The 12,093-nt window shown below is 44.7% G+C and overlaps 1 protein-coding gene across 4 annotated transcripts in view; it reads right to left on the reverse strand.

The window, feature by feature from the left end:
* The window catches only part of Gsg1l (GSG1 like), a 199,125-nt gene that overhangs the window by 22,438 nt on the left and 164,594 nt on the right, over nucleotides 1-12,093 (reverse strand). For 3 of the 4 annotated variants that reach the window (XM_038333044.2, XM_038333034.2, XM_038333020.2), the window contains exon 5: nucleotides 2,573-2,740. The exons of the other annotated variant lie outside the window; for it this stretch is intronic. In XM_038333044.2, coding sequence (XP_038188972.1) covers nucleotides 2,573-2,740 — 168 coding nt within the window. The remainder of the gene's footprint in view (nucleotides 1-2,572; nucleotides 2,741-12,093) is intronic. 4 annotated transcript variants of the gene reach the window in all.

A 12,093-nucleotide genomic window follows, 5' to 3' on the forward strand; every position in this document is an offset into this window, starting at 1 on the left:
GTTGCAAGATTCACAAGGAGAAAAGAAAGGGGACAAGGAAGGAGGGAGGAATTGGGAAAGATGTGCTCATGGGCAGGCTCCCCCTCAGGGCTCGGGCATCACTGAGAGCAAGCTAGATGCAGTTTCTCCTAAGCATAGGAGGCCCAGGCCTTTATCCACCACTACTGACAGCCTTCTGGACATTCTAGCAGGTACTTGAGAAGGCTGACTCCCGAATCACAAAGACTCCTTCTTCTGAGAGTCCCACATACCTGCAGTAAGAGTCCCACTCCCACCCCCAGACACACAATGTCTGTGAGCACTGGGCAGGCATGCCCACGGTTTCAGAACACCTGTGTGGACATGAGCAGGTGCCTGGGTTTGGTGTTAAGTCTGCTTCCTCCCACTGAGCAGCCTGATCCTCGGGGACATGACCAGCTTGAAAAGATTTCAACATTGAGCTGAACAGACCTGGGCCCACATCCTCCACTGCTGTGTGGTTTTAAATAAGTGTCTTCACATCTCTGAGTCTCATTTATCAAATGAAGCTAATGGTACTCACTGGGAGATCAAAAGGATGGTGTTAGATGCCTAGACACAGAACCCAGCACAGCCATAGCTGGCTGGCTTGGTCTTGGACTCCACTCAGGGGAAGGTGGTGTGGGCTGTGGTGAAGCTCATTGGGAGAGTAGCGTTAGCATATGTGAGACATTTGGTTCCACCCCCATCACTGGGGAAAACAGAAGCGGGGGGGGGGGCATGAGAATGGAGACCCCAGGCTGAGTCTGCTCTTCTTATAGTCCCACAGTATAGGAGCCCAGGCAGGATGTGCTGCGTGTGGTCAAGACAGGAGGCAGAGTGCTTCTGCCTTGCCTCTGCTGTCATCGGCTACTGCCAGCCTAGGAGGTGGGCAGAGGAGGGCAGAACTGGCCATGCTGGTGGGGCCCACTTCCTGGGCATGTAGGAGGCAGTAAGGCGTGCAGGGTCTTTTATGGCCCAGAAGAGATTCCAGCAACTAAAACTGGGCAAGGCAGCACTAGACTGTAGCCAACCCCCAGGAATGACTTTGGATGGAGCTAGGAAATAAGAATGAGGTAGGTTCAGAATCAATGAATTGAGGTGGGACTGGAGGCACCCCAAATACCAGGGGTCCCCCCAGATGATTCTGAGGGTCTTCAGAAGAACAATTGAGAGGAGTCCGGCCTACTTGGGGGTCTCCAGCTTCTAAAATCCTGACATCCATCCTCTACCCTATGTCTGCCTATCCTGCCATGTATTATTACTCCTTCCATCAATCTACCCATCTAACTCACCTACCCCTTTGCTTCTCTACTCATCCGCCTACCCACCCAATCACCTAATGATCTAATCACTCAATCATCCATCTGTTCATCCAACAACTTACCTATCTATCCATCCATCCTCCCATTCACATGTGTATCTGTCCAACACTGACCTACCTCATTCACCATCTGCCCATCTACCTTATCTACCCACCCACTCACTTACCTGTCCATGTACGCATTCGTCCATCTATCTGCTACCATCTACTCCTTTACCTACTCATCCAGACTTTAACCATTCAACTGCCCATCTATCCATCCAAGCATTCAGCAGCCATCTACTCATCCATCCACTCATCCATCCACTCATCCATCCATCCATCCATCCATCTGCCCATCTATCCATCCAAGCATTCAGCAGCCATCCATTCATCCACCCATCCATTTGTCCGTCCGTCCGTCCATCCATCCATCCATCCATCCATCCATCCATCTGTCCATTCATCCATCCATCTGTCCATCCATCCATCCATCCATCCATCCATCCATCCGACCATCCATCCATCCATCCGTCCATCCATCCATCCATCCGTCCATCCATCCATCCATCCTCTGTCTGTCTGTCCATCAATCCATTCACTTATCTATCTCGCCACCCACCCACTATTTGTTGCCACCCATGTTATTCCCAGATTACTTCCGAATACACAGGTGATCAGGTTTCGTCCTTTACCTTGAGAAGTCACCAATCTCTGGTGACATCACCAACCCTACTGCTGGATCCTTTCACACAGCACCATTGCAGGGCCCAAGAAAGAAGTCACCACAGTTCAGCCTTCTGGTCATAGCTAAAGTAGCCCAGGGCTGAATGGTGACCACATACATGTTATTCCTTTCTGCGTTTTCTATAATCTGGACACATAAGTCCTAAGCAACCATTTTTAAAAAAACAGATATATTTATTATGTATAGTGTTCTGCCTGAAGGTGTCCCTGCACACCAGAAGAGGGCACCAGATCTCATTATAGAGGGTTGTGAGCGCCATGTGGTTGCTGGGAACTGAACTTGGAACTTCTGGAAGAGCTTAACCTCTTAACCTCTGAGCAACCTCTCCAACACACAATCTTAAACTCACAACACTTTTGAGATCCCAGAAATCCCAAAGTCCATACTATCTCTTACCCAACCTGTCCCAGCTCCAAGATCACCTCAGGCAGACCATTTGCTCCAGTCTTGACAGGGGTCTCAGGGATACTGAAGTCAGGCCCTGGACTTCAGAAGCCTAGCACTAGCCAGATGTCTGCACTGACCTCTCCCGGAAGTACTTGATGGCCTCAGGATCTATGAAGGTCGGCTCCTCCCGGTAGCCCTGCTCAAAAACCTTGCGCTTGTGCCGGAACTCAATGACTGTCTTGGTGTAGGAGTTGAGCGTAGTGACAGACGCCGCCATGCAGCAGGTAAATGAACCCCAGGCCAAGCTGCCGAGAGACCAGAAGAGAGATGCCACAGTGAGGGTGGGCAGGGACAAGAAGCCTCATCACACACATGGGTCTACGAAGCACAGCTCCAGGCCCTCAGACGTGGTTCCCACTCGACTTTGATCTGGGGGAGTTACAGCGGTCTTCACACTGTACAAAGACACATTGTTCAGCCATGACTGTGAGAGCAAGGAGAGAGAATCAGGGACAATTTCCCAGAATACAGTGATGACCAATACTGGTCCTGGTAGGATGAAGAAGTCCTGGCCAGAGAAGAACATTCTAGAAAGAAGGAGCAGTACATGCAAAGGCATGGAGGCATGAGGCAGCAGGGTACATCAACACACTGTGGGAGGCCGGGATTCTGGAGTGGAGAAGACTGGAGACACTGACGTGAGTGCCGCAGAAGGAGGCGGGGCATGTTCAGCTTGAGGGTTAAGTCGCCTTTGCTCTCAGATGCTCCTGGAAAATATTCTGGACTCTGTGCCATGCACCCCTCACAGCCAGTCTTGTGGCTAGCACGGGTGTTGCAGGAATTAATACACCAGGCTAGTGGCTGACATACTGAGGAGCTCAGGGGAGGCTCGCTACCATTACTGCCATCACTGGACAGGCATTCCTACTCCTGCTTCTTTACGACTCAGACTTCAAGTTCTCCCTCTAGAGACGGAGCTCTGACGTCCTGCTCGGATGTCTACTCCGTATCTTTCCCCCTGTAGTTGCACTGCTTGGCCGCTCTACCCGATGAGGGCACTGAACGCGTCACAAAGTCAGAGACCCTACCCTAGTTGCAGCCTTCATTTCTAGAAATGGCCTCCTGCCTGATGCCTCTGACCTGGACTGTACACTCACAGTTGGTGCCAGGAGTGGGGAGCCCACCTGGCTCCAGTCCCACCGGCCTGGTTTCCATCTGAATTTCTTCTGATCTCATTTCACGAGCTCCTTTCTGCTCTCTCAGCACCGCAGTACCTACATGCCACCAGCCTACCTGGAGCCTTCTGAACATGGCTATCCCTAGTGCCCTATTATCAGGGCAGCCTTGCTTTCTTCTTGATAACAGCCTCGGCAAATCCCAGAAGGAAAGTCAAAGAAAAGTCTGTAGATTTGGCCTTTCTCAAATGGATCTTCAATAATCACTTATTTCCGTTCACGCCTAACTCACTAATAGATTCCTCACATCTTTTGGAGCTAATTTAGATCTTCTAGAAGCCTGGAGTGTCTATAATAGAAAATTTTAAGGTGTCAGCCTCTCTAAGGACTTTCAGGCCCATTAAAGTGTTCAATATATTACACATGGGGTGGGGGGAAGGAGAAAGACAGAGAGACATAGAGACACAATGAGAGACAGGGGAGGGAAGGTGGGAGGGAGAGAAAGAGGCAGGGAAAGAGAGAGAGAGAGACAGAGACAGAGAAAGAGAGAGAGATTATAGATGACTGTAGCCAAAGCCGATCCGATCAAGTGCTCTCTCCTAAGCAATGGCGCTGAAATGCCATCTTAGTCTGTGATGTCTTGTGATGGAAACTCACAACCTAAGGTAGAAGAACAAAAAAGCACACTTGTTTGGAGAATTTGGTGTGTGTTAGTTTGACTTGCCCGGTGTCCATTCCTACTTCTGGTAACTACTTCTATCCTCTCAGGCCACCTAGTTTGGGTGGATCTGGCCTGCTTTCAACTTCTAGGGATGAGCACCTGACTAGGACTGGCCAATCAAAGTGTTACTTCCTGTTGCCTCAGTCCTTGGCTTAGGGAGGGACCACTGTCTAGGTCTGGATCAGGAGACACCATCTCAGAACTTTAGCTGGAGGTATGGAGACGAGCCCATTATCTCTCCTGGGCTGCTGAGCTGGTGAGCTGTCTTCCAGGAACTGCTGGGGACCATCTGGTCACCACCCAACCTGAAACGTAAGCTGGCCCAGGAGAAAGCAGAGGCATTAAGGAGCCGATGCTATTGTCCTTGAACCTGTTGCTCATGGGAACCTAAATCCTTTCCTTTGGAGTTTTCTCCATCAGTTCATATTGGCTTTCTGCCACTGGCAACAGAAGCCCTTATTTACTTATGTGTGTAAACATCTTCTTTCGTGTAAGTTAGTTTTGAAGTGAATTTTCAGTCCTTACAGCCAGAAATATTAACTTTAACCATGCCTTTACTCCCACCCTGGTTGATCCCAGTAAAGGGATAAAGCTGAAAGTCTGCAGGCAGAGATCTGAGCAAAGAAAAAAGGTTCAAGGGAGGGAGCCTAGTCTGTCGGAATGATGCTTGGGCTGAGTGATGGTGCCTAGGCCACAGGAATTGTCCTGGCTAGATATTGTCAACTTGACACAAGTTAGAGTTACCTGAGAAGAGGGAACCACAATTGGGAAAATGCCTCTGTGAGATTGTTATGTAGGCACGCCTGTGGGTGCATTTTCTTAATTATTGATGGATGTGGCAATGCCACCCTTGCACAGGTAGTCCTGGATTGTATAAGAAAGAAGTCTGAGCAATGCCTGAGGAGTGAGTCAGTAAACAGCACTCCACCATGGCTTTAACTTGAGTTTCTGTCTCCAGTTCCAGGTTGGCTTGAGTTCCTGTCCTGACTTCTCTTAGTGATGAGTTATAATCTGGAAGTATAAGAAGAAGTAAATCCTTTCCTCCCATTTGCTCTTGGTCATAGTGTTTTATCACAGCAACTGAGGCCTAAGGAAGACAGGAATGATCAAAAGCTGTAGGGATGGAGCCTAGGCTGTAGGGATAGGGCCAAGGCTATAACAATGGATGTAGAGATGGAACCTTGGCTATAGGGATGGAGGGTAGGATGTACAGATGGAGCTTAGGCTGTAGGGATAGGGTCAAGACTGCAGGGGTGCAGCCTAGGGTACAGAGATGGGGCCTAGAATGTAGAAATGAAGTTAGGGTGTAAGGACAGAGTCAAGAATGTAGAAATGAAGCCTAGGATGTAAAAATGGAGTCTATGGTGTAGGGATGGAACCTAGGATGTAGGGATGGAACCTAGGATGCAGGAATGGAGCCTAGCCTGTAGAAATGGGATATAGGATGTAGGGATGGAACCTAGGGTATAGGGAGTCTAGGATGTAGGGATGGAGCCTAGTGTGTAGGGATGGAACCTAAGATGTAGGGATGGAGTCTAGAGTATAGGGATGGAACTTAGAATGTAGAGAGGGAACCTAGGATGTAGGGATGGAGCTAGGGTATAGGGATGGAGTATAGGATGTAGAAATGGAACCTAGAATATAGGGATGGAGCCTAGGGTGTAGAAATGGGAAGCCTAGGCTGCGGGGATGGAGCATAGGGTGTAAAAATGGAGCCAGAATGTGGGGATAAAACAGAGACTACAGGGATGGAACAGAGGATACAGGGATGGAACATAGACTACAGGGATGGAACATAGACTACAGGGATGGAACAGAAGCAAACAAACTTCTGGGCAGAAAGGCAGGCTGACTTGTAGACCATGTCCACACCCCATTTACTTCATGTAGGGCTTTCATTCAGAGGAAGTGCTACCCTGAGCTAGCTCAACATTGCACATGCCAGTTATCACCCAGGAACTGGGACTCTCTACTGTCCAAGCTTTTCCCATGTTTCCAGCCCAGCTGTTTAATTCTCACCTCCAGTGTCACTTCCTCAGCCCCTACTCACCATCTCTAATAAGCCTCAGTCTTCATCACACCTATAATTTTCTTGAATCCTTCCCCCTTTAATTATCCTTTGATTTTTAAATTAATTAAAAATTGTAAGATACTTATAGATTCAAATGAAACTGTAGTACACACAAAGAGATAGGAGGAGTTGTATTGTCTTTAGCTAGTTTCCTCCAATTACAACATATTACAAAATGAGTGCAACCGTGATACAGTATCAGGACCAGTACAGATGGAAGTTTCTGTCCCACCAGGTCCCAATGGCTGTTCAGTTTCAAAGAAATACACAGAGGCTTACATTAATTATAAACTGTTTGGCCTATTAGCTCAGGCTTATTATTATCTAGCTCTTACAACTTAAATTAACCCATAATTCTTATCCATGTTTAGCCATGTGGCTTAGTGCCTTTTCTCAGTAAGGCATTCTCATCTTGCTTTCTCTACATCTAGCTTTCTCTGCATCTAGCTGGTGACTGATTTTCTGTCCTTCCTCTTCCCAGAATTCTCCTAGTCTGGTCACCCCACCTATACTTCCTGCCTGGCTATTGGTCAATCAGCCTTTTATTAAACTAATATGAAAGATAAATTTTTGTAATGTACAGGAACATTAGCCCATAGCATTTCCTTTTCTTTCTTATCAAACAAAAACCCTGAATCTAGTCTCTTTTGTTTAGTTTTTGTCCTGACCATTATCTAGAACAACTTGTAACCAACATGCTAAATAAGGACAAACATCCATAATCTTTTTTTAAGGGAATCTGGGCATAGTTTTCTAGGCTACTTCCTGTTCATTGGGGGTGCTCATAATCTTATAGGGACCCAAAGAAAATTTAGGATTATGGTCAAGTCCTGACTGGAGTATTCTGTGAGACTGGACCATCTCAGCCATCAGCCTTGAAGCTGTTCTGGATGCAGTGCTCTAGAATGTTGGGTCATCTGGGTCATCTGCACCTATTGGAGATTTTTCAGGAGTCTTCCTTGATCCAACCTTATTTTTTTAACCAAGAATAAATCCACAGACTCTCATTTCCTGTGGAAACAAAAGTAAAGCCTCTTCTCCAAAGATGCATATCTTTTTTACTTAAGATTTGATGTCAAGACATCTTTAAAATATATAGGTTATATAAACCCAACACAATTTATAGCCAGATGTCTTTAGGCAGCTGTTGCTCCTTCCTCAGCAGTCAAACAACTCAAAGACAACACAATACATACAGTATCCAGATTCTCTGTGCATTTTCCATTTTTACATGGATTTTTTTTAAAAAATCTTTATTTCTTTTATTTTTATTTTTTGTATTTTTGAGACAGGGTTTCTCTGTGTGTCTTTGGCTGTCCTGGATCTTATTCTGTAGAACAGGTTGGCCTCAAACTCATAGAGATCTACCTGCATCTGCCTCCCAAGTGCTGGGATTAAAGGTATGTATCACCATGCCCAACTATTCTATTTCTTTTTTTTAAGGACTTTCTCTACTCTTTTTCTTTTCTCTTGTTTTGAAAAGGAAAAGGGGGAAATGCTGTAGAATAACATCCTTGTACACTGTAAAAATTTGTCATTTGTATTAGTTTAATAAAATGCTGATTTGCCAGTAGCCAGGCAGGAAATATAGGCAGGGTGACCAGACTAGAAGAATTCAGGGAAGAGAAAAGGCAGAAACAAAGCCACCACCCAGACACAGAGGAAGCAAGATGAGAATACCTTACTGAGAAAGGTACCAAGCCACATGGCTAAACATAGATAAGAAATATGAGTTAATTTAAGTTGTAAGAGCTAGTTAATAATAAGACTGAGCAATAGGCCAACCTGTTTAAAATGAATGTAAGACTCTGCATGTTAATTTGGGACTGAATATCTATGGGACTGGGCGGGACAGAATCAATATGGGACTACTCCCTAGTCACAACCAAACTACAGCATACAGAGGATCCCTCCTTTTGTCATTTTAGAGTCACATCCACTTTCTTCCTGACTTCCTCTGGTCCTCCGTGATCACTACTCTGCTCTTCATCTTTAGAATCTTACCATTTGCAGAATTTGATATATGTGGAATCATATAGCATGCATGTTGAGACTAACTTTTTTTACTTAGCACTGTTCTGGGAGTTACCCAAGTTGTATCTATCAATAGTTTTCCTATATGTATTGCTGAGACTGTGTGTGTCTTCCACATCCCACCCGCATTTGCTTGGGTCACTATTTGTTATTTTAGCTGGCTTAAGCAAGGTATGGCTCTAGCTCATTGTGGCTTTAATGCACATTTCCTAATGGCTAAAAGTGTTGAACGTTTCATTTGCTTGTTTGTGATCTGCATACCTTCTTGCCTGTTCACTTTTTAATTGAGAGGTTTTGTTGCCTTGTGGTGGTCTTCATTTGCAGAGTCCAGTTCTTTCTACGTACTAGGTGGATTAGCTGCTTTTGTGTTGCTGTGATAACCACGATCAAAGGTAACTTAAGCAAAAGAGAGTTGACTTCGGCTCATGGTTCCAGAGGGTTAAGAGTCCCTCAAGGCAAGGGGGAGGCATGGCAGCCACAGCAGGCCTGGAGGCTGGAGCCAGAAGCTGAGAGCTCACATCCTCAATGGTAGCACAAAGCAGAAAATGTTACCGTAGGGTGGGAATATATAAGTACACCCTGCCCTTAGGAATGCATTTCCTCCAGCAAGGCTGTATCACCTTAACCCCCAAAGTGGACCACCATGTCAGAGTAGCCACTTACCAGATGTGTGGTTTAAAGATGCTCTCTTGCAGTCTTAGCCTCCACGGCCTCCCAGAACACATGTCTAGCGCTGATGAAGTCTGATTGGTTGATCCTTTCCCTTCTATGCTTTTGATGTGAAATCTAAACGTGTTTGCTGAGCCTTCATACCCAAAGGGTTTCCGCCTATATTTTCCTAAAACTTTTATAGTTTTACATCTTATGCTTAGGCCTGTGGTCTGTTTTAGTGCAGAATTTGCATGAAGGTTGGCTCTCTCTGGGTGTCCAATAGCTCCAGTGGCATTTGTGAGAAAGTTTGTCCACATGCCACTGAGCTGACCAGTACCTAGTCAGAAATTAGGTGGGCATTTGAATCTGCTCCTAAGTCCCTTTGTTCTGTCCCATTGATAGGTGTGCCTACCCTCTCCCCCAACACTAACATCAGTATGGGCTACTGTAACTGTAATAGGTCTTGAAATTGGGTAAACTGACTCTCCCATCGTCTCTTTCTTTAAAATTATTTTAGATATTTTATTTCTTTTGCATTTTTATCTGCATTTTAAAACATCCTATCTATCTGTATATGTTATTAAAATTTTGATAAGTCCTATTAAACCTGTATTTTCCATTGAGAATTGCTGTGGACCTTGCATTGAGTGTTTTGATCCATGAACATGGTCTACCTATTAAGATTAGTGATTTCTGCAGGGCGGTGGTGGCACACGCCTTTAATCCCAGCACTGGGGAGGCAGAGGCAGGTGGATCTCTGTGAGTTTGAGGCCAGCCTGGTCTACAGAGCGAGTTCCAGGACAGGCTCCATAGCTACTGAGTAATCCTGTCTCAATAAACAACAACAACAAAGAACAAAACAAGATCAGTGGTTTCTTTCATTGGTGTTTTCCAGTTTTTAGCATAGGAGTTCTAGAAATGCTTTATCCATCTAAAAGCCTATGCATTTAATTTTCTTCCTAGTAGAAACAGCATGTTTTTATTTTGTGTCCAAAATTTTTCACTGCAAGTTTTTTTTTCTTTCTTTCTTTCTTTTTTTTGGTTTTTTCGAGACAGGGTTTCCCTGTAGTTTCTAGAGCCTGTCCTGGAACTAGCTCTTGTAGACCAGGCTGGCCTCGAACTCAGAGATCCGCTTGCCTCTGCCTCCCGAGTGCTGGGATTAAAGGCGTGCGCCACCACCGCCCCCGGCCCTCACTGCAAGTTTGTAGACATAAAACTGACTCTGTGTTGTCTTCTTCTTATGGCCTAAAGATGTGCTTAATTCACCGATCCAGTCTGAGAAGCTTTGGTAGTTTCCTTGGCTATTTCTGCAGAGACAATCATTATCTGTCCATTCCTTTCTGATCGGTACGGCTTTTATTGCCTTTTATATCGAATTATGCTGCCAGGACTGTCAGGTGGGTAACAGTGGTGTTCTCAATATCATAGAGAAAATGTCCTTCAACATTAGTTCAATTCTGTTTACAGGTGCTCATCAGCTTTTGTTATCAAGTTGACATTCCCCGTTCTTCTCTGTTTTCTGAAAGAAATTTTTAGGAACATAAAATAGCTCAGGTGCTTTTTCTGTATCAGTGGATAATGATCATCAGGAGTTTCCTCCTTAGGTTGCTAATGTGGTAGATGGCACTGATTGTGTTTCAAATTCTTCATCACTGGGTAACTCTCCTCAATATAGTCTATGCTTTCTCTCTCATATTCTGGACTCCTGCTTGTTATTCTTTTGTGAAGGATTTTCAAGACTATATTCAAGATAGTTATTAGTCTTCTCTTTTTTTGCACTATCTTTGTCTGGTTTTAATATCAGAATAACACTAACCTCATAAAAATGAATTGCTAAATGTTTTCTTGTCTTCTATTATCTGACAGAAAATAGGCATTAGTTCTAATTTAAATATTTGGCAAGGTATCCCAGGAAGAGCAGGTGGGTCTAGAGATTTCTTTTTGAACATTTTAAAACTATTATTTCAATGTTCTTAGTAGTTACTGGAATGTCCACACTGGAATATCCAGTTATTTCCTGCTGGATGAGAAGGACCAGTCTGTGCTTTCAGAAAAACTGCATTGGTCCATCCATTTGTCAAGTTCACATGTAATATGTCCTTGCTATGCTTTTGATGTCCTCAGGGTCTGTCATGGCTGTACCTCATTTTCATTTTGAAACACTAAAGGTCTGTCAATTTTATTCGTCATAGTTTCTGAAAAGCAGAGTTTTTGCTTCATTGACTTTTTTCTTCTTTTTTATTGTTTATTTTCAATTTTGCTCATTTCTGCTCTTTTTTCTTTTGCTTGCTTTGGAGCTATTTTGCTCCGTTGTTTCGTTTGTTTGTTTTGTTTTGGGGGTTGTTGTTGTTTTACAATCTTGGAGTAAAAACTTTTATTAATGGTTTAAAATATTTTTTCTCTTTTTAAAAAGATTCATTCAGTTTTTTATTCATGTGTGTGTGTGTGCCTGTGTTAGTGTGTATGACTGCATGCGCATATGCGTGCAGGTGCTCATGTGTATGTGTGTACACAGAGGCCTGAAGGCATCAAGTATCCCCCTCTCTCACTCTCTGCTTACTCCTGTGAGGCAGGGTCTCTGCCTGAACATGTGGCTTGTATTTTGATGGCTAGGTTGGAAGCCCCAGTGATCTTACGGTCTCTCCGCCACTCAGAGCTGAGGTTATACATGTAAGGGCTGGGATCGGAACTGTGGTCCTCACAACTGAGCAGCAAGCACTCTTAGCCATTGAGCTGCCCTTCCAGTCCCACTCTTTGTCTTTGATAAGGAATCACTCAGTGCTGTTCTGTCCCCTCTCGGTGCTACTTTAGCTCCACAAGTTTTGGAATGTATTTTCATTTCTTCACTTCAATGTACTTTAAAGTTTTCCCCGAGGCCCCTCCTGTGGCTCAGGGGCTGTTGAGAAGCATGCTCTTTAGTTTACAAGGGCTTCCCGATTTTCTTCCATCTTTGTTTGATTTCACTGTGGCCAGAAAACACATTTTATCTGGGTTCTTTTTCTATTT

Source organism: Arvicola amphibius, chromosome 1 (assembly GCF_903992535.2).
Source record: "Arvicola amphibius chromosome 1, mArvAmp1.2, whole genome shotgun sequence".
NCBI lineage: Eukaryota > Metazoa > Chordata > Mammalia > Rodentia > Cricetidae > Arvicola > Arvicola amphibius.